Here is a 24389-nt window from a genome sequence, read left to right on the forward strand (position 1 = left end):
GTATGCCGTCCACCGTTTTTAATTGTTCGTTAACCTGATGTTAAATATATATATATATATATATATATATATATATATATATATATTTATATATATACATATATATATATTTCATGATATTTCCTCACGAGGTTACGGTCTGGTAACGTTTGTCGCTACCTTCGAGTATTGCTGCTTATAAATATAGGTAGGTGAGTGACAGGTGTCGCAGTGACAGGTGTTCCGTGCATACGCGTGAATGCGTAAGTGCGAGCACGCCTTGTATACGTATCCTCTTTCTCTCTCTCTCGCTCTTTCTCTCTCCCCTTTCTTCTCCTTACCGTCTCCTATCTATTTTTCCCCTAACCTAATCTAACTTAACCTAACCTTTCGCGGCTCGACGAGCGCTTGGCAGAAATTGGGGCGCGATAGATTATCTATAAACATCGAAAGGAAAATGGAATCCTACATCGACTACTTGGAGTAATCCACCTTGGAGTACTGAAGATCAGCGTTTCTATAAGAGAAACTTCAGGTTTCTTCCTGTTTTCTCTCTCTCTCTCTCTTTCTCTCTTTCTCTCTCTCCCTTCGTATCGTTCAACTGTGTGCAGCCATGGCCTCCTCTAACCGCGGTATCCAAATCGGCTCCGGCTGGTTCCAGACCAAGATTAACCTCAGACCGCAGCATCGGGGCGTTCACCTTGTCACTGAGGAGATCCTCAGGCAGGTCCCTGAGCTCTGTCAGTTTTCCATTGGTCTCTGCCATATTCAAAGTGAGCACTAACAATCTGATTGAATACAATAATTTTGTGTCCTGTATCTTTATAGGTGACCAGAAAAATTTGATAGTTTATTTATTTAATGTCAATTTAATTACTACATTGCAACATGTATTTATATATTTTCTTGAATGGAGCAATGAATGCTACACTATTAATTTTTTTCTATAGTTCTCCACACCTCAGCTAGTTTAGCATTAAATGAAAGCTGGGATCCAGATGTGAGAGATGATATGGAAATGATGCTTAATAAAATAGTTCCTGAAGGCTTGGAATACAGACATAGCTGTGAAGGGCCTGATGATATGGTAAATTCAAATTTCTTAAGATATTCTATTTTTTTAATAATCCCATTATTATTTATTATTATTTATTTTCAATAATATATATATATATATATATATATATATATATATATTTATGCATTTTAATTTAATTTGACTCACTAAATTAATTTATTTATATAACATATTGCATACAGAGACATGAATCGAAGTCTTTGGTTTTTGAAAAATTAAAGACCAAAGATATCGATTAATGTCTTAAATATTCACAATGCATTGGACAAATATTTATATACAGCATACACAAGGGATAAACTTCATAAAATAATTAATATTTATGCTTTTAGGAATGCATTGTGTTGATATGAAGTGAACAAAGTGTTTTATATTAAGTGTTTTCTCAGAACTTGATAAAATAATTTTTCAATTTTTTAGTAGATTATACTTCTATATTCTCAAAATGCTTTTATTTAAAAATATAGCATCAATTGTTATACTGATTCTATCAGATGTTCCAACAATAATAACAATAGTAACAGTGATTTTTTCTTTCATGTCGTAAAAAAAGAATGTGCATCTCTTGTTGAATGACTGAAGTTAGAAACCTCAGTAATGAAAAACTTGAGATAGAGCCTTGCTTACTATTGCTTTAATTAATGCATGCACAATATGTTCTGAAAATGCACAGAAATTAGCTTTTTACAAAGTTTCATATTGTCCACAATGTGTTAATAAATCTCTTTATAAATAATTATTCTTCAGAAAGAAGTACACTAATTTTTATAAGAAAAGAAAAATTCAAAAGTTCTCTCTTGAGCAAAAACAATTTTAGAACATCAGTAAAACAGTAATCAGTATTATCAATTACTTTTAATGTTTTATAGCCGGCGCATGTAAAGGCTTGTTTTTTGGGTTCATCGCTGAGCATTCCAATCACCGATGGTAAACTGGCGTTAGGTACATGGCAGGGCATTTGGTTAGGCGAACACCGCGATCATGCTGGCAGTCGCAAGCTCGTGGTAACGTTAACTGGTGTTCTAAGGGACTCGGCGCGTAGCCCTCTCAGCCCGGTCAGTCCTATCGCCTCTACCAGCAGCTAGGACCACTCGCATCCTCAAAGGCGTGGCAAGCGTCAGCTACGCGTGTCCACCTCGAGTGAATCAAGCTAGCAGCCGCTACAAGCGCTAGTCGACTTATAAAAGTACAATCCATTGAGGAAGAGTGAGTCGGATACCTCGCAAATTTAGCCATCCGCGTCGATCGTGGACAAAAATCGATATCGCGCATTGTTCATAACGCTTCTGCGCGTGTGTATGTGTTTTTAAGTTTTATTAATGTTTCCAACATCATTCTGCAAGAATATATCTTCTTTTTTTTTTTTTATTTTTATTTAAATGACACTAAGTCTTTGGAGCTGTTATAAGAGTTCTCTAGACAAGAGAAATTGAAAATGATACTATAAAAACTTTTGAGTTTGTGTCGATAATTTGCACGTTGAAAATTAAGATTTTTAAGGAAATCTTTCTGCTTAAAAAGTTGCATAATTATTAATTAGATGAAAAGGTCTAATCAGATTAAAAAAATATTCAAAAATACAAAAACTAAGGTCATTGGAAGTTTTTTGGTTCCAAAAATAGTGGAATTTATATAAAGGCTTGAAAGTTTTAAAATTTGTGGAACTTTTTCATGAAAATTAATCTTTTTGTAAGAATTTAAAATGCTTCTCTTTTCTTAGTTTTTTTAGCTCGCATTTTCACGTGATATACATTTTCGATATTCAATAATAATAATAATAATACAATAATAATAATAATAATAATAATACAAGACGCGAAGGAATATAAAGGAAATAAAAAAGAAATAAAAAAAAAACTGCCACTGCGTATGCGCGCATTGTCTTTTATAAACAAACGAATTAAATGCGAGTATCCAGCGCTCTTTCGCCTCACTATTAAAAAAAGAAGAAAGCAAAAGAGGGGAAAGATACGCTCTAAGGAAAGCAATTAGAAAGAAAAAGCCAGAGAGAAGGAAGAATGAATCTATGCATTCCGATAACGCGTCCAATACTCCGAATTTACGTAGTTTTATTTAGGAGACCCTTTTGTATAAATGAAGTTAACGAATACAAGCAAGCACACACATGCAAAAATTTGCATCCTTTTTTACACTCTGCTACCTTTAAGCTGTCCCAATATGAGAAACAGAAAGAGGGTAACAAGAGTGAGAGACTGTAAGGTGCGAAACTTTACGACTTTGTTGCAAACTTTCGAAAATTGCGGACTTTTTGACTCGTAGCTTTAAAAAATAACGAGCTAAATCGTTCGCGAATAATGTTTCTATGCATTAGGAGTGTGTATATGTATATAGGGAAAAGAGCGATGATTCTCTGCCATTGTGCGCGTTTTTGCTAGAATTGTAAGGTATGTTATATCATGGGCACATAGCGCGATTACATTTTCCTATGTGAATTATAGTATATATGAATGTCACAAAATTTAAGCATAAAAACATTGCAGTTTATGTGTGAAAGACTAAAATGAATGCAATTTTTTTTATTTTATACAAACTCTTTAAATGTAACAATTTTTAAAATTTTGTCGATCAATCACGAACTGTGATTGATAAGTTTTCTATCTGTGAATCATGCGTTAATAATGTTAATAATTGTATACATTATTCGATTGCTTAATAAAAGATTATGTACTAATACTATTATGTGCATGATAAAGATAAAGAAGTTTTAAATCACAGCTTATGATTTAATTAAATCTTAAATTTTTATATTTAGAAAGTTGTTGAAAGCTTAGAATTAAAAGATGGCACTTTTTACTATTTAATAAACCGCGAACTTTTGTGTTGAAGATTTTTATGCTTAAATTTTGTAATATCCTGTGTAATTGAAGCAACGTTATTATACTTAAACAGTTAATTGCATCAACGTCAATTATTTTTTCACATTTGTACTATAGCAACCATATTATTCTGTTAAGCCAAAGAACTTGATGTATTGTTTTCAAATATTAACATTTTTAAAAAGTGTATAAAATTAATTTTTTTTGTTTTATGTTCTCTAAGATTAATTTACATTTAATTTACAAATATTAAATTGTATACATTTTTCACTGTAATGTTCTTTTTACAGATAAATTGGAAGTATTCTGAATTTATTAATCTAAGATAAAATTAAAAGATCTTTTAATACAAAATGTTTAATTATGAAAAAATTGAATTGATGATTTATCACTGCAGTTTTTAAATTCAGTTGAGGAATTTAGTGCAACTTTTTTTTTATAAAATATTGAGACAACTAATCTCTCTTTGTTACTGCTATTAAATTGTGGCATTATAAAAGCAAGAAATTATGTAAATTTTTATATAATCTTGAAAAAATTAGTTTTTTAACATACTTGATATGTATATGTGTGTGTGTGTATTTGTCAAAGAGAGAGAGAGAGAAGAAACAGATTTTTCTTTAGATTCATATTTTAGCAATTTATATTACCGAATTGGAGTGAAATTTAAAAAACTAATTTTGACAAATGCAAAGAAAAAGTTTATTTTATTTTTCAGATATTATTATAACATAAATATAGTAGGGAGGATGAGATTAAATTTGAAGATTATATCACAGTATAAGTATACTGTGATTATATATTAAAGAATGACTTCTCAAATTTAAAGAAAGTAAATTAGATCACTTACTTATTACACTGAATTCTTTAATTTTGTAGGAACAAGGAATTAACTGTTGATGCAATTAACTTTTATTTATTAAAAAATAAATTTTGAAGTTTATAATACATCGGGCATCATTTTAAAGAATCCAGCACTGCATTGAATTGTAACGTTGATTCATCGCGAAGATTAAGCGGTGTCAATTTTCGAGAGAGTTTTCTTTGCACTTTTGACTCTTTGGAAATGTTGGAAATTCTAGTCACTTTTAGTCCTCAGAACTTTGAATCTTTGGACACAAAAATATAAAAATTTGCATTTTTTTTTTCTATTCCAAAGATTATCGGCGCAAGAGAAGGAGCCGAACAAATCTTTGTGATGAACTAACAGAACTGCTTACATAATGTTATTAATCGATGCTTATTATGAGCTTGTTGCAGCGTGTCGTCGAAACGGAGAGACAAGCAGGACAAGTGTTGTCGTTTAGTCGTTAATTCTTAACGTATACATAGGCATGCAAAAAGAAAAAAAACGCGTTGTCGTCCATTATGTGATTAAATGGACCTATGCTTTAAAATATGTCTCTCTATTTACAGTTCACATAGCTTATAAAAAGACATTATCGGAGCTCAAAGTATAATGTAATATAATGTGATGTGGTACACTGTCTCTCTCGAGGTCATCGTACGTGTTGCCCTTCCGAATGCGCAAAATGAGGGCATGGGAGATACGAAAGGAAAACTCATATATGCACAAAGGTGATACCTTCGCGGTTCTCTTTCTACGGTTATCAAACATGCCTTCACGAATGCAACTTTAGGTTTGACGGCTAGTCAGTCACCCACCACACAGTTCGTGGTTTAAAGTGAGGCGATTAGTATTTTAATCTGTACACATGCATATTGTAAATAATAACGGTTTGCTGAACTCAAACGAAGGTGTGTTGGTCGAGATTTTAGAAGGTATGTTATATATTTAGCGCGATCTATAGGGTCTAGGGAACTCCAGTTCCTCTCTTCTCAAAGATTGTAATCCTCAAATGTGCGCGAATTATTTTATTCCTTCAATCAGACGTTCGAAGTTACGATTCGAAAAAATATTATTTTTGGAATCTTTGGAATAATTCAGGTTGTCTACTCCCTGAAAAAACCATGAAAAACCTGTAACTCTCAGGGATTTCTTTTATACTTGGACAAATCGGAGAATTCTCATGGAATTTTATTGGGACAGAAATTTTTTTAAAAATTCTTTGATAATTTTGCTCTGATATTTTGTATACAATCGGCAAGCCAAGTGAATTGTGTGTTTAAAATATATTATAAATATATATTTATATCTCTATTTGTATATTCAATGTCTTGACAAAATATTGAATATGCAATATATATTCTTTATTATAATTTTTGATACGTGGATTTAACGATAAAAAATGAAAATGTTATATGAAAGTTATTCAGTTTTTTTCAGTGTATTTGCATTTACAAATCACTTGAAACTTAAGAGATTTTACGTTTTTCCTTCGTAGTGAGAAATGCATGCCATAAAATTCGAGTAGACATTCTTGAAATATTTCTCTTCTTGGAAAAATCTCAAATCGTGAAATTGGTAAATATGTGAATATTTACCGTGAAATTATACTACGAAAACAATAAGATTGTGTTTTCGATTTTTTTTTTCAAATCTTTCTAAATGAACTTTTGGAACGTTGCTTTTAATCTTTTCTGTGCGAAAAGTTTTTATAAATTCTTTGCATTTAAAAACTTTATTATTTAATGTTAAATTTGGATTCTTGGAGATCCTTGGGCTCTTTCTGATGCGTATAAAAACTATAAGAGTTATGATTACTTGTATGCCAAAAATGGAATTATCAGAACGAGAAAGATAAAATTCATCATTCCAAGCGTAGGCTTCCGCTTGCGTGCAGCGTGCGCGCGAACGCGGATTAATTATTGCAACGCATGCAGACTCCGTCAGTCCCTCTTTGCACTCTTGCGTAAATAAAAGTATTTTCTACCGTTTAGAAATAAAGAACTGTTATAACACAACAAACATGGCACATACATATATATTATATCAATTATTAAATCCGTGCGCCTGTGCTTGCGTGCATGCGCGTGTGTATGTGGATATATAAAGGCAAGTATATGTGTGAAAATGAAAAAGAGGAAGAAGGTGAAACGCATAAATAAACATGAACATGTACCGCGGTTTTACAATGACAACCTAAAATACGTTACGAAAGTATACCGACTTCAATAATCTTTGCATAAGAACAGTAAAGTTAACAACGATTTTATAATTTTCAAAGATTTACTTTTTTTTTGCACGTTTCAAATTTTTTTTCTTTGTAGCGATTTATTTATCTTTTATATAAAATAGTAGCAATAGAAATATAAAATTCCAATGAAACCCAACTCTAATATAGTATCCTGCCTCCTTTTTTCCTGCATAAAAATACTGATATTTTAAAATAGAGATGGGAGTTAATTAGATCATATTGTCCATTTTATACTAATTGTTTGATTGCAGATGTTTACACAGGGTCAGAATAAAATATGGAAACGCTGAAAAATCTCCAAAAATATAAGTTTTATAGAAAAGCGTTTTAGACAAAAGTTGTAGGGTTTCGAGAGGAATATAAGATGATGCCATTGATTTGACCGTGAATAATCGCTTGAAGGTGACGTGAAGGTCACGTTTTATTTTTTTAATGGAATATTCTATTTTTAATTACATATTCTTATAACTTGCCTCGAGAGCTTTTCAAAACACTATAATAAAACTTTTGGTTAAGAATTTCCTGATATATTTTAAAGTTTGTTATGATATTTTTTAATACAAAATATGAAATAAGTAAAAAAATGAATAGCTCTCGCCTTAGATAGCCGGATCCTTTCTTGATCTTACCTTAGATTCTTTTTTTGTAAAACTTATATTTTTCGAGGTTTTTTAGGGTTTCCATACTTTTTCCTCAATCTGTATACAGAATAATAGCCTGTACAGGGTGTCCGGTAATTGGCGAAAAACTTGCTAATGGCAGATTGTTCCCAGGTAGCACATGTTCGTTTTATAAACGTTTTCTAAACGTATCCAATATTTTTTAACCGTCAAGCACCAATAAGAAGCGTTTCAACAGAAACATTTTTAAAATCATGGTTTAAGAAACGTATTTTTTACGTTTCTATAAATAGAACAAAAATTAATTTTTTAATTCAAAATTATATATATATATATATACACATTATTAAGACTGTACTTATTAAGACGATCTCCAGATAGCACAGAAAATTAAAAGGTGACGAAAAATGTCTTTTTTAAGTTATCTTTCTGACAAAGCTAAAAGATGTCTAAAAGAATATCTTTCTACCTACAAAAAAAAAGTAATTTTTTAAAAGATGACTTCTAAAAGTCATAATTAAATTTAATCGACAAAAAGATGTCTTTTTCATTATCTTTTCGACAAGACAAAAAAGATCTATTTTATAATATACGTGTTCCTTTGTTTGCCGCTACGTTGCGTGTTCAGACTTAAATAACTCGTATTCAAGTTTTCATAACATGTATATAAAGCCTAAAAGAACAGGTACTAAAAGTATAATTTAAATTATATTTTTTTTGTCAGTTTGACTTCTGACGTAATCTCGACAAGAGATTCAGAACATGATGAAAATAGATGGATTATATCCATATATGCATTATTTTATTGAATCTGTGAATAAATAAATTTTTCACAAATAAAGGAAAAAAACCGTATTTTGACAGTTTCTTAAACGTTTTTTTTTGTTAGAAAATGACGTTTCCCTTAACGTTTTTTAAGTGGACATTTTAACCAATCAGAAACGTTTTCAAAAGCCGGTTCTAAAACGTTTCGCAGAAACATTTGTGAAAAGTTTTTGAAACGAATATGTGCTACTTGGGTTGAGATCATTTCGAGACAATTTTTCCTCAGCAAAAATGTTGAGGCATCGATAATTTCCGAGTTATAAGCAATTGAAAAAAAGGCGTTTGTCACAAACTATTAAATTTTTTGAAACTATATTCTTCAGTTAATTTCAGATAAAGTTTACTCTAATAGAATTTTCATTTAAGGCTTAATTACAAAGATATAAAATGATAAAAATTGGAAACTTGCAAAAAATGGTGTCTCTCGATATTTTCGCTGAGGAAAAATCGACTCCAAATGATCTCAAGAGTCTGTCATTAACAGATTTTTCACCAATTACCAAATACCCTGTACTCTTCACAGCATGATATCTCAGAAAGTATGCCATCGATTTTAAAGATTTAGATTTAGATTTATAAGAATCTTTAAACGTGAATGAAAGTTGATTTCCAAACCTTGTATGGATGAGGCGAGAATTAATGTTAAAATTTTAAATGGGAATTCTTATACAAAATTACATTCTTGGATTCTATGGGAAAAAACAACTTATAAGTTTTATCCGAAACATTTTTTGTCACATGCTTCTATGTGAAAAAATATGACTGTTTAAAGTTTTGACCTATAGCTTTTTGAAACGTGAGAATAAGCTAAATCAAAACAACCCAGTCAGAAATGATTCGTCGAATCGATGTCATTTCGACGAATCATTTCTAACTGGGAAACTAATAATACTCCGATTTATTCAATTTATTAAATCTTCAAAATGTCTTCTATATGGATATGAAAATATTTATTTATCCAAATTAATAAAGTATTCCTAACTTTTACTTCATATTTTTTTTCATCATCGACGGTTCAAACATTATTTTCCATAAGAAACAAAAATTAATACTTTTTGTGAAAATACACGATGCTTGGACTTTAGTGACTTCTATAAAAATATCAAATGTTAATAATTCTTTGTTAATTCGGATAAATAAATGTTTATAAATCTATAAAAGGACAATTTGAACATTTAATAAATTGAATAAATCAAAGTATATTAGAGTGTTGTGATTTGTGTGATTATTCTTACGTTTCAAATACATAACTAAATTGTTTTCTTCCACAAAAGCCAACAATTTTGTATAGAAATTCCCATTTAAAATTTCAAAGTCTCCGCCCTACTCCCAATCGAGGTCTGAAAATCAACTTCCATTCACGTTTAAAGGTCCATCAGCACTTATAAAATTAAAGACCTAAATCTTTAAAATTAATGACAAACTTTTCAAGATATCGAGCTGTAAAGAGTTATGTGGACAATTCTGTATATGCAAGAAAATACATCACAATATTTAAAAAATATATACAGAAGAAATATATAAGATGTTCTGTTTCTCCGAATCAAATTTTAATGTTAGATTTTTTATTAATCTGGAATCGTTTTTTCTTGAGAAAAAAACATCTTGAGAAAATCAAGTTATAGGTATAATTTAATTATTTAATATATATTAAAAATATTTGAAATCTATAAACTAAAATCTATAAACTAAAATTTTGTTAAAGTCAGCTTAAAAGTATGGAATATATAATATTTTTTTATCTTACTTCACATAAGATTTACATTAATTCGTGGAAAACTAGTTGCTAAAAACGTGTATATATATATATATATATATATATATATATATATATATATATATATATATAATAGAAATTGTGCATTTTAAAGCTTTCTGACAAAAAAATAAACATCTTTCGTAAATCTTGTCAATCTTCTATGAAAATATGCATTTACATAAAATATCTGCAGTTTTCTAATTACATTCTTATATAATGAATTATATTTTAATGAATTAGATCATTACATAATTGATTTATTAGCTTTTTTCATAAAAATTTTTAAACCACAATAAACCAAAAGAAAAAAACAAAGATTAAGAATATAAATAATATTCGAAAGAAAATCGCAATATATCTTACAATCGTTTATAATGTAAATTATGATGATATAATGATGCTGGTGGTGGTATTAGATGTTAATTCATTATAAAGATGAAAAAACTATCTTTTCCGCTGAGAGTAGCCCAAAACCAACTGTTTAATCTGAGAGTCGGATATGGTTTACTTTACGGTCACAACTAAAACAAACAGTTTGCGTAAAAAAGAAATTAACAACAACAAAATTTGTAAGGTTGTGTTTTGTTGGTAATTATATAAAAAATATTACGAGAATTCTTTGTGCTGCTTACAGGACTTTACATTATTTTAATGAACAAATGAAATTATTTACCCAGTAAACACTGTTGCAGTAATGTGGAACAAATAAAATATAACAATAAGTAAGGCTGCGTTCCGATATTCACTGTCAGTACTGAAAATCTGCTAATATAATTTACGTCACGTACATTATAGATTTTCAGTACTGACAGTAAATATCGGAACGCAGCCTAATAATAATACAGTATATGTTATCTATATAATATAAAATTATAATACATCATATACGTTATATCACATTATTTTGCAACATTACAATAGTAATGTAATCGAATATTATTGCATAATATTGTTACATATACATATAGCTTATTTCGTTTGCCACTACGCGAAACTATAAAACCAGACTTAATTATTTCATATTCAAGTTTCCATAAAATAAATATAAAATCTACAAAGAACTTACTAACATAAGATTTAAAATAAATATCTCTTATTTTTAAGTCAATTTAATTTATAATACGATTTCAACAAGGGATTCAGTATATTAAGCAAATTATTTGAAATTGAGTAGATAAATTGGAAATAATCCATTTACTATTTGAAGCAAAAAATCGAAATTTCTATATAAATTAAATTCTGAGTTTTATAAATTAAATGCAGTAATTCACTTTATATATATTTATTTAATTATTGTAACAATTTTATATGAAGTTTATATAGAATATAACTGTAACATATATATTATACATGTTACATTTATGAATGGGAAATTACAATTAACCAATAACTTATCGGTAATATTTATGTATATTATAGTATTCCGTTTTATTGCTTTTATATAATATTAATATAACAGTATTTACTGGGTAAAAACCTTTGAAAAAACCTTGTAGTCAGTTGGAAGGTACGTTGAAGATATGACTTACAAGGTCCGACAGAGGCTTACCGTCTGGTTTTCTGGTCTCAGATTCGCTCGGATTTTTGTAATTTTCCGGAAGCGGGTGAGGACCTGGATGAGTCAAGTCCAACGCCTTTTCTTGGACCACCTTGAAAGAAGCCTTGATATTGTCTAACGCATTTCCTAAGCCAGTCTTAATCTGATTGAATTCTTGCGTCACTAATGACAAGCGACCGAGCAGATAGTTTAAGTTCTCGTCTACCTCCGTCATGCGTTTTGTTATTTCACCGACCTGTAAGATTTCAGATTTTCGTGATTACTTTCTCTATGACGTAGGAAATGTTGATAAGTAAAGTATACAGAATAATACATATGTGATAATCTATATTAATATAACATCATCTGATTACTTATTATTTTTAGGGAAATTTTGCATTAATCTCTTATTATGTTTTAATTTAATTATGTTTATTATTACCTTACTCTCCATTCCACCCATAGTAGATGTCGTACCGTTAACGTAGGCTTCATTTTGTTGATGTAGTTTGTCTAAAGCTCGAGCACTCTCTGACATCTGCTGATACATCACATTGATCTGCCGCCAAACCTATAATATAAAGATAGTTATGATTAAATTCTAGTAACAGCTAACTTCTCAGTGAGCAAGCAGATTATTTACTTTGTTCATTTCCTGTTCCATTTTGCTAGTAAGATTTGCCAAGGCGCCATTCTGGTTATCCATGATATCGTTTGAAATTCCATCGAATCTCTGACTTAGAGTACTATTGATATTGACGCTTTGTGTCTTTACCAGGTCGCCCACTTCCAACAAGATCTGATGTACGCCATACTCTACTCTTTTTTTTGTATCTAACACATGATCGGCCATGGAAACCATCACGGACTGACCCTTTTCCAAATCCTGTAGTTCCTGACTAACACGTTCTGCGTTGTTAGCCAAATCCATCCTGTAGCATAAAAAAACCTCAAAATTAAAAAAAAAAAGAATCATACAATATATTATTTGAGACTTATATTTTTAATGTTAAATATAATCATCTGACCTTGATTTTTATTTATTTAATGTAAAGATGATTTTTGATATCCTATAAAAGATGAGAAAAGAACAACATTTAACTATTATGATTCTTCGAGATGACAAATAAAATTTACCGTAATGCTGCCACTGAATCCTTCGTTTCTTCTTTGGCTTCTGTTATTCTATCTTCAATATTATTCATACTATTTGTAACGATATCCTTCAATGCGTGCTTAGTCTCCTGCAACATGGCCTGCGTCTCGTTGTGAAGCGCTTGCACTTCATTTATCCTATATATTTAAAACATTAAAATATTGTAAATGTTCTTATATATTTGCGCAATGAAGACAATTTAAATTTAATCATGAGAGTTTCAAGTATAAAGTTACTTGGATAATTTTTGTAATCTGTCAGAAGAGTTCTCCATTAACTCTTGCACTCGCACTAATGTCTTGATGTGCTCATCAAAGGCTGGAGTCAAATCCAGTTGCCGTTCTGATGGTTTTTCTTGAACGCTCTGCGTCAACTGTTTCATCTTCTCTAAAGAATTCTCGATGTCCCCGATCCTGGTGGTTACGTCTTGTATCTATATGATTCAACGGACGATTTATATTTTTGAAAATAATAAAGGAAAAAGAGATGTTATTTTCGCATAAATAGATTACCTCTAAAAAGATTACATGCGCCTTCTCCATTAGCGGAATTAATTCTCTATTCATTTTCTCCATATTATTATGCAAATTATCTTTCAGTCCTGCGATCCCTTCTATCGAATCATTTTCGATCTTATTTAATTTGTTGAGAATGTCGGTAAAGTTATTATTGTTCGACGTAGTTTCTGGACGATTCTTTATCTCTGCAACTTTATTTTCAATATCCGTGAGCCAACCTTCCAAGCGGCTCTCCAGTTCCTCCAAACTATCCATCGTTTTCTGCATCTGTATACGTTCTCTCTCATCCCTCTACGTGGAAAAAAAAGAAAAACATTATTAACACTCCAAAAAAATAGGATAGGAAAAAAAAAGAATAGAAAAATGCAAATGAAGAAGAGTCGAGCAAAGATTGAAGCTACAACAGGTGATATAAAAAGATCCCAAGATGACGTTTTAATGATGACGTCTTATTGACGTAGGAGATGTCGTTAAGACATTATTAAGACGTCATCTTGCTACTTGGGATAAAGAGGGAGGATTTATCGAAACACCTTAAAAAATTAAACGGAGATAAGCTAGAAAAGACTAACGAGGTTCACTTATATTTATTTACTTAAAAAATAATGCGTTTTTATTCGCTTTATTAAGTACTTAAATGGTTAACCTGTGCAAACAGATTCTCTATTCCTGAGATCCTCTCATCCAATTTATTCAGTTGCAATTTTAGACCATCTACGGCGGATACACGCTTCGTCAGGATAGTTATGGTTTTCTTTAATTGCTCACCTAGCTGTCGTTCTCTTGCTTCATGCCTTTCGAGCTTTTCTGTATTCTCTCGCATCATATGTACTAAGCTCAACATAGCATCTTTAATATCTTCGTGACTATAAAAATTGATGTAATCATTTATAGGACATAGACTAAATATAACAATAATATACTGAAAAGTAAATTTAAAAAAAGAAGAGCATATTCAAAATATAAATTTATAATTAAGTAATTAATAAATTACATACGTTATCTCTCTGGTGTGACCAATATTGATGTAAAAGCAATATAAGAGCATCAAAAGAATGAATAGTTTCATTGTCTTGTTACTGCTGCTTGTCCAAGGAACTGTAATCTATATTAATATGTATTGGAGTATTGTTTTGCTTAGTAGTGTATTATGTTAATCGAAGAGTTTTGGTCGATGTTGAACGCTGATAAAATCTGATACAAATTAAGAAGCCAGTGGAAAATCAATAAAATTATACCAAACACAAATAAGGTTGTCACTACTTCTGCGTAAGCTATAATCTTTCTCCATGCGTCTAATTGAATGAACTTCCATCGAGATAAGAAGTCACCCATGATGACCTCAAGAAATATAGAAAGAAATCATTCACAATAAATCATTCTTAATCATCAGTTTAAACGCGTAGAAGACAGCAATGTATTCTGTTTCTTAGCATATATATGAAAAAACATATTATAATTTATTTAATTAATTATATTTATTATTGTATGTTATTCTAATTTTAACATTTGTTCATAGATTTAGATTTCGTAAACATTTATAATGTTAGATTGTTTGAATATTATTTTATTAATTTATAAATAACACATATTATTATAATTATATGTATATATTAATATATATATATATATATATATATATATATATATATATATATATATATATTATTCTTTTTAGACCTGTAGCTTTAATTATACAATATTATTTTGGATCCCTATATTGATTATAAAATATTAACTTTCTTTGCTAAACCAAAATTAATTAATTTAAGTTTTTAATCTTCTAAAATTTATCTTTTTTTAAATATATCCACTTTTATATATTTATATATAAATTTTATATATATTTATATATAAACTTTTATATATTTACATATATATGCATATTATTTTCGAATTTAAATTTATAAATATCTTTATAAATTTAAATATTTTTTTTTTATTTGCTTAAACAAAAGTCAGTTAAAAGATTTTTTTTTCATAGAATATGCATTTACTAAGTAACTTTTCTCAAGCACACAACTCCTTTCGTCTATGGGAGTGATGAAGGAATGAGATGTGTGTAGCTATTTATGGATACGTAAATAAGCATTCCTTCAAGAAGTCATGTGAGCCATTATAGCCGTCAAGCCATGTGTTTCAAGTGCAACAGATCTATTTCATCTTTTATATAAGTACACTATAGTGCATAACAGATGTGAAATAAGTTACTGCATTAAGACGATTGAACTTTATTTTAATCTTTTTATTATTATTGTTGTATACACACATACATACATGCGTACGTAATGTACGTGTGTGTATAAAAAGAAAAATAAACAAAATATAATAACAATAAATTTTCTCAGTAATAAGAAATTTATTCTTTTTATTTTTATGTAGTTATTAAGTCTTTATATATATTTTATTATATTATTATATTTATTATATTTTATTATATTTAATAAACAGATTTATATATATTGTGTATATATATATATATATATATTTATATATATTGTATATATATATATATATATATATATACAATTATTTAAAGAGCAAGAGTGAATAGTATAATGTACACAATTTACTCTGAGAACAAGGAATATTCCTCATTCATGTTGTACTATAAATAGAATGCTAAGAAATCTGGTAACTATATGACGTGCACTATGTTAATATAATTTTAATGTAAATAGCCATTATTTTTTAACAAACATTCTTATTGGAAAAATTTCTTAATTGTTTAGATATATATTTAATATTTTTAATATTTTAAAAACCCAGAAATTCTATATTTCTATTTTAAGAATTCAAATATGTAGAGTTCGCAGATTAAAGTTCCTATATTTTAGAAACATGAAGATCTAACATTTCAAAAACTTTATAAATTCATCAATTTTATATATTTATATATAATATTTATAATATATAATTATCTTTAGAACCATATATATTAAAATTAAAAATCCAAGACAGGAAAAGCGAAAGAAAAATGATAATATTTGAAACTTTAAATAGAGAAGGTAAAATATATGAAAGTGCTTAAAGAACTAAAAATATTAATTAGCTAAATTAAATAGCTAAAATTTAATAAAAAATAAATTTGTTCTCAAAAATTATAATAAAATATTAATATAAACTTTTTTGTTTGAAGCAAAAAATTTAATTTTTATCTATATATTTTTACATTTTTCTTTTTTATTTTTTTTCTCTAATATTATATATATATGTACGTATATATTTTGAATGCAATAAATAAATGAAAAAATATATAAATAAATAGTATAATAAATGAAAAGTATAATATAATGCAATAAGAAAAACAAACTTATATTTGTAAGAAAATTAATTAAATTTTAATATTTTCATACACACATACGTAATTTGTTCGACTTTGTACAAGGTGCACCTCTATATAATCGACGAGAGAAAAATTTCAATACATATAATATCAATAAAAAATTTAAAAAAAGAAAAAATTAATCAAACGACTTATCGATTTCAATTAGTCTTAAAAACAGCATTTTTCCATTTTAATTGACGAAATTCTTAATAAATTCTCAATAAATGCAAAAGTTCGTGATATAAAAAATATATACAATGCAATCATGATATAAATCGCGTTTTTAATGCGCGACAATTAAATAAATTGAAACCAGAGATATATGTATAAACAAAAAAGCGAGTAAGATGGGAAAAAATGCGATTATAAAATAAGAGGCGGTATCGCAGATAGATGAATAGCGTCTGTTAGTTCTTTTTCGTAAAAATCAAGTAAAAAAGGAAAGATCGAACATATACAATCAAAAATATCTATACAAATATATCTATATCGATAGCGAAAAAGGCTTGATTTTTGTTTTTCTTTACTCACCTATGGAATTTATTATTCTTCTGATGAAAAAGCGTGTAGCATAAGTGTATTCAATCACAGAGACTACTGTTTTCTGACGCGACTAGTGAGGAACTGCAAAGACCCGATCTCGCGCTTGTATGCGCCAGTAGATATAAAGATTTTAAAAATTCTCCGAGTCGAATTACTCGTGCAGCATTACCAACCTTTAAATGAAAAACAAGTTTTATTTTGTATCTTTCAAATATTGATTTTCTCTGCCTTCAGATTTTAATTAGATTTTAGATTTTGAATATAAATTGTTTTATTTTAAGTATGGAAAATATATAATGCTATTAAAAAGAAGTTATAAAAAATATTTAAAGAAAATCATATAAAGAAAATGCAGCAAATCATTATCCTAGAAATATATAGTGTAATAAAATAGTCTATAAATATGGGAAAAAATTAGGACAAAATATATAATTAAAAAATATTTCAAAGAATATAATTTTCGCATTTCTTTTTTAGAAAAAATGTAGTTAAAGAAATGATTGCAAAAGAATTTTCTCAAATTTTATTTGCTAATAAAAAACCAAAAACAAAAATGCAAAAATTATTTTTTAAATTATTTTTCAATTCTTCTTTTGTTATTTTTCTTGTTTAGAACGAAATTATAGAACAGAAATTACATAAAGAGAAAAAAAACATGCATGGACATATTATAATTATATATGTTATTTTTTACTATTATAATTTGCTTGGTTTCGAAACAACCTTCACGAACCTATCGGTTCATCAATGCCATTTTCAGATGATAACGCCGAGTAAAGTTAATGTTCTAGTTTCCAAAACCTTTGACTTGGTTTCAATTCAGAGTGAAACGAGATTGAAATCGGTGAAAACTCGCCTAATTACTACTTCAATCATCTCTGTAGATATTTAGCAGGTAATTTCTTATTTTTTATTATTGTAATCATTTGGAAATTGTTTCACTGATTTCTATATATATTAACAAATCAATGAATCGTTTGGACAAAGTTAGAAATATATTTAGTTTAGGAAATATATAGTTTAAGGTATATATTGATTATGTAACTTTTCCCCTACGTGAAAAGTGAAAATTTTTATATTACTTTTAATGGTAAAATTTTTCACTTTTTACGTTTCCGCTCTAAAGGAAAACTTACATAATCGATATCTAGAAAATAATAGTTTATTTATAATTAAGGAAAATTTATTAAGCGCATAATTAGCAGGCATAATTTTAGAAAAATCTTTTTTTATTTCAATCAGCATGAAATTATTTAGGAATCACATCCGTAATATTTTCAACTTTCGGAAAATGAAATAATAGTTTATTTTATAATACTTTTTTATTAAATGATAATCCGAAGCTGCACACAAACAAATTAATACATATAAAACATCAAAATTTTAATTTTTACAAAATAATACTGTTACTAATCTCGAGGTATGTACAGGTAAAAATAATGAAGAAAAATAAATGCAGTTATATCACAGTATATACTGTGGTTATATATTATTATATGATATACAGATACATACATTTATAATTTGTCTCACACACATAATTTTAATTTCAGTTAATAAAAATTTTTTTATACCTCGAAACCACTATTATGTACTATAGTTTATCATTTTTTAACAATTGAAGTTTTGAAGAGTGCATTTAAGCTCTGTAAAGATAGCCAACTAAGTTAATTTTTCGAACTTTCAATAATTAATTGTTGATGGTTGTTTGTTGGTTATTGTTAGCCTCTTTTTTTTTTACGTAGGGAAATCCGTCATGGATACCCGTCCCTCCGGAGAGAGGAGCGGGTTATGTCGGACTCCTACCGACTAAACCCGGTGGTCCTTCCTCGGCGGGGTTGAACAGGTGGGTCCTGGGGACGATTTTCGCATTCTACCAGGACCATAGACCTTAAGACTTGGACCGAGCCATCTATCGGTGAAAGTGATCGGAAAAAAGGAGAGAGAAAAGACGCAAAGACGGCCACTCTCTATCTCTTTCTATTCAACGCCGTAATACTAGGAGAACCAATCACAATCTTAGAAAAAGAGAAATATGGCCGTCTTCACGCTCGCTCTCTCTTTTTTTTCTCATCCATTTTTGAAACACGTTTAGATGGGGATTGCTCGGTCTAGGTCTCAAGATCTATGACTAGGACCCATCCCCGCTGGACACCCCATCCTTCAATGAATTGAAGGAGGGGGTGCCTACTTCCCGCAGTGCGCTGCTGAATGAAATTTAACGGCAGTTTATGCTAGCCTGAATTTAACGTTTGTTATTAGTTTAATTGTTATTAACAAAATAGATATATCAATGTGAAGTTAAGAAAGTCTACCTAATAATAAAAATTTTTAATATTTTTAAATTAATTATATGTCAAAGTAATAGGAAATCAATTGTTGGTCGCAATTATGACTTTAAGGGGATTCAAAAGCTGTTCTATATTATCGACCAAAATTTAACCTAACAAGACAATATATTTGCTTAATATAAAAGTTTTGCAATTTATATACACAAAATAAGATAGGTTTTTGCTAAGAATTACATGAAGGAATATTTGTAAACTTTTAGAAATGACGTTTGACGTGAGTTTGTGTTTCAATCTCGCACACTCACACAGATGCACGAGAGTAATTTTTTATATATTTTGAAAATCTTTTTTATTAGACTTCTAAAGTCATTTCCAAAAGTTTAATAATATTATGTTATGTTATTCCAAACGCGCACGCTATATATCTCTTGCACGATGAACATACACCGTAGAACTTATTTTTATATTAAATAAATATTTGTTACGACATAACTATCATTTTTTAAATTTTTTATCATTTTTATATAAAATTATTAGTTCCCGTGTGTTGTTTTTATAAGTACTTTAATTGTTAAGAAGGAGCTTTCCGAAACACTATAATAAAATATTTTTTTATTAAATACTTTTCGAGTTATAATAAGGCTTCAAAGGTGCAATATTTTGATAAAATACAAACTATCTCGTAAAATATTCATTTTTCGATTATCTTATCCTAATACTTTTATGCATAGAATAATGAAACGAATCAATTGGTGTAATTAAAACATATATATATATATATATATATATATATATATATATATATATATTAAAGTAAAAATGTGTAACTGTTAATGTAGTTGCAAATTCAGATTTTTTCTTAATTGATAACTATGTGTTTTAATTACACCAATTGATTCGTCTCATTATTCTGTACATAAAAGTATTAGGGTAAGATAATCGAAAAATGAATATTTTACGAGATATCTTATATTTTATGTCAAAATATTGCAACTTTAAAGCTTTATAACTCGGAAAGTACTCAATGAAACGTAACTTTATTAGTTTCTATAGTGTTTCGGAAACCTCTCGAGATAAGCTACAAGAATATGTAATAAAAAATAGAAGTTTTCATTTAAAGAAACATTAATGACCTTGACATGATTTTGACAAGGTCACTTAAGGTCAAGTCTACATTTCCATCATATATCTCCCTTCAAACCATGCAACTTTTGTCTGAAACATTTTTCAATAAAATCATCGATTCGCAAGATAATCGACCATATCACTTAAAATGAAACACCCTGTATATATAAAAGATTTAAATCATGTAATTGTTTATATTTTAAGACAAATTAATACTAATAATGTAATATTATTAAATATTTTACAGATTTCTTTTACGAGATAGAAAGAGAATCGCAAAATAAATGTCTATCAGACATTTAGAAAATCTAAATATAATTGTAAACATGCGGTTATTATATTTTGAATAAAATATGTCTTTTTATACTTATGAATTATTTTCTTGATATTCTATCACATAATTATGATATATTGATTACTTGTATTATACATTACATATTTTATTGTCATTTTAGTTCATTAAAGTTTATTGGGTTAAGCGTACTCAATGAGCGTACTTTATTTCCATTATGTACAGGGTGTTCGGCAACAGGTGGGATAAAATTTAAGAAATAATTCTACACGATAAAATAAGACAAAACTCAAGAATACAAACAAAATTGCAATAGAGGCTTCGTTTTTTAGCCTATATAAATATTTAAAAGTTCGCATAAAAGGTATCTATAAAGCTCAGCAATTCGCTGCATATTTTTGCCTCACAGAGCGATTCAGTCGATGTAGTCTACGCACGCCAAAAATTTTGCGGTTTACGATGCTTTGGGCACCTTTTACGCAAATTTTCAAATATTTATAACTAAAAGACGAAGCCTCTATCGCAATTTTGTTATTCTTGATTTCTGTCTTATTTTATCAAGTAGAATCACTCCTTAAATTTTGTCCCACCTGTTACCGAACACCTTGTATAAGATGTGAAAAAAGGATAGAAAACCCCGATTCACCCCAGATAGCACATAATACTAAAAGATGACGAGAGGATGTCTTTTTTAAGTCATCTTTCTGACAAGGCTAAAAATCTCTAAAAGGATATCTTTCTGCCCACAAAAGAGTCATCTTTTGAAAGATGTCTAAAAGATGTCTTCTAAAAGTCATAATTAATTTTAATCGACGAAAAGATGTCTTTTTGATCATTTTTTTAGTCATCTTTTTGACAAGACAAAAAAGATCTATTTTATAATATACGCGTTCCTTTGTTTGCCGCTACGTGGCGTGCTCAGACTATAACTCGTATTCAAGTTTTCATAACATGTAATATATAAAGAGTACAAAGAATAACAGGTACTACTAAATATGAAATGTAAAGTATATTTTTTTATCAATTTAATTTCTGGTATAATCCCAATAAGAGATACATAATATGAAATATAACCTATAAAGATAACCTATAATTCAAACGTCAAAAAAAAACATTAGAAATGACTAAAAAGAAGCTATAAAGACGACTGAAAGATATCTACAAGTCATATCTTTTAGTCAACATATGGATAGGCTTATAAGCGACTGAATTCGGCTCATAAGACAGCTTTAAGTCAATTTTCCGTTGATTAAACGCTTCGACTAAAAGATGTCTTTGACAAAAATATACCCAGTTTTAGTAATAATTTTAGTCGACTGTGCTGTCTGGGTACCTTTATGTGCACTTAGTGCGCACTAATGTATCCAATCGAATTCACTATTAGTGCATATTGATTAACCTATAGGATAGCAAATAGGCATTTAGAAACATCTAGTGGACACTATTGGGATCGAATTTTATTATTAATTATCCTAAGGATATCCTTAGGATAATTATCTATTATATAAGAATATCCATTTTTGGATTTCATACCCAAGTAGCACATATTCGTTTCAAAAACGTTTCACAAATGTTTCTGCGAAACGTTTTAAAACCGCCTTTTAAAAACGTTTCTGATTGGTTAAAATGTCCACTTAAAAAACGTTAAGGGAAACGTCATTTTCTAACAAAAAAAACGTTTAAGAAACTGTCAAAATACGATTTTTTTCCTTTATTTGTAAAAAATTTGTTTATCCACAGATTCAATAAAATAATGCAAATATGGATATAATACATCTATTTTCATGTTCTGAATCTCTTCTCGAGATTACATCAGAAGTCAAACTGACAAAAATACTGACATAATTTAAATTATACTTTTAGTACCTGTTTTTTTAGGTTTTATATACATGTTATGAAAACTTGAATACGAGTTAAATCTGAACACGCCACGTAGCGGCAAACAAAAGAACACTATATTATAAAATATTATAAAATATTATAAAATTATATTATATTAGTATATTATAAAATAGATCTTTTTTGTCTTGTCGAAAAGATGATCAAAAAGTCATCTTTTCGTCGACTTAACGTAATTATGACTTTTAGAAGACATCTTTTAGACATCTTTTAGTTTTCTGTGCTATCTGGGGATCGTCTTAATAAGTACAGTCTTAATAATGTGTATATATATAATTTTGAATTAAAACATTAATTTTTGTTCTATTTATAGAAACGTAAAATATACGTTTCTTAAACCATGATTTTAAAAATGTTTCTGTTGAAACGTTTCTTATTGGTGCTTGACGGTTAAAAAATATTGGATACATTTAGAAAACGTTTATAAAACGAACATGTGCTACATGGGTACAGATATCTAATGAGCGGACGTTTTGGTATCCTCAGTATATCCCAAATACATCCTCGGGTTTTACACGGATGAACTTTGGATATCTGAAAATTCCTACAAATACATCCGATGGACATACCTCGGATTAACTTTTGCTATGTGGGACTAGACTGCTAACTCCTTATGTATAAGCACACAGACTTCTACATATATAATACTAAACTGCTAACTCCTTATGTATAAAGCAGCTCTAATTTTATGTACAAACAAGTATGTATGATATCCCTTTCTGCGCATGCGCTGTGAAGGCGTGTGTTGCATGCATATATATACATACTAAGTATGATAACAAGCTTATATAAAAGATATAAAATAACTGCACATTTGTATCCCATAATTTAATATTTATATTTCTTACTTTTTTTACTAACATGACATGTGTTCTGACAAGAATTAGAGACCGAAAGCAGGTTAGAAGTACATGTACTGATCATAATGGCGTCGGCACATGTCAGCGCATGCGCAGAAAGGGTCACCTTAGGGCGCGTTCGGGAAGACGCTATTAGCGCTAACAGCAATGTTCTATCTTTTGTACAACTTTTAATGAGTAACAAAGGCAGAACGACACTGTTAGCGCTAAATAGTATCTCCCCGAACGCGCCCTAAGGTGACCCTTTGACCAACTGGGGCTAGGTTAGGTTTATATATATATATATACAGGGTGTCCCAGAACAACCTTCCGTCCGTAAAATGACGTACTTCTGACACAATTCTAAGACAATTTTTCCTTTACCAAAATTTGATTTGAAGCGTAGTTTTTGTGTTATAAGCAAAAATAGTTAGCAAATCACGCGTCGAGTATAGAAGGCAGGCAGGAGTGGCGCGGCGCACCGCGAGCGCGGGCGCAGCTGACCGTCCGACAGGTGATAATCGCCGCATGAGTCGCTAACTATTTTATCTTATAGCATAAAATTATGCTTTAAATAAAATTTTGGTAAAGAAGAAAATGTCTTATAATTACGTCAGGAATAAGTGTTCCTTAAAATAACATTACTTTAATGACCAAAAGTTGTT

General features: G+C 29.0%; 2 protein-coding genes across 5 annotated transcripts; one reads left to right on the forward strand and one right to left on the reverse strand.

Annotated features, from left to right (window-relative positions):
• The first annotated feature begins 45 nt into the window (after positions 1 to 45).
• On the forward strand, positions 46 to 6763 carry LOC140675627 (UPF0047 protein YjbQ-like). The gene is made up of 4 exons (XM_072910216.1): positions 46 to 514; positions 591 to 752; positions 930 to 1066; positions 1927 to 6763. The coding sequence occupies exons 2-4, from the start codon at positions 593 to 595 to the stop codon at positions 2140 to 2142; spliced, it is 513 nt and encodes a 170-aa protein (XP_072766317.1). The 5' UTR covers positions 46 to 514; positions 591 to 592; the 3' UTR covers positions 2143 to 6763.
• A 3697-nt stretch (positions 6764 to 10460) lies between these two features.
• On the reverse strand, positions 10461 to 23516 carry LOC140675652 (uncharacterized). 4 transcript variants are annotated; one of them, XM_072910257.1, is made up of 10 exons: positions 23455 to 23516; positions 17267 to 17451; positions 14406 to 14512; positions 14054 to 14273; positions 13402 to 13698; positions 13126 to 13322; positions 12871 to 13026; positions 12377 to 12665; positions 12176 to 12304; positions 11576 to 11989 (listed from the first exon to the last, which is right to left on the reverse strand). In XM_072910257.1, the coding sequence occupies exons 3-10, from the start codon at positions 14474 to 14476 to the stop codon at positions 11693 to 11695; spliced, it is 1656 nt and encodes a 551-aa protein (XP_072766358.1). In that variant the 5' UTR covers positions 14477 to 14512; positions 17267 to 17451; positions 23455 to 23516; the 3' UTR covers positions 11576 to 11692. The 4 variants fall into 4 exon arrangements, with proteins under 4 accessions (XP_072766360.1, XP_072766358.1, XP_072766359.1 ...); XM_072910258.1 differs by having other exon boundaries at positions 14406 to 14601; XM_072910259.1 differs by lacking the exons at positions 17267 to 17451; positions 23455 to 23516 and adding an exon at positions 10461 to 10717 and having other exon boundaries at positions 11746 to 11989; positions 14406 to 14784.
• Between the last annotated feature and the right edge of the window lie 873 nt (positions 23517 to 24389).

This window comes from Anoplolepis gracilipes, unplaced genomic scaffold (assembly GCF_047496725.1).
Source record: "Anoplolepis gracilipes unplaced genomic scaffold, ASM4749672v1 Contig20, whole genome shotgun sequence".
NCBI classification, from domain to species: Eukaryota; Metazoa; Arthropoda; class Insecta; order Hymenoptera; family Formicidae; genus Anoplolepis; species Anoplolepis gracilipes.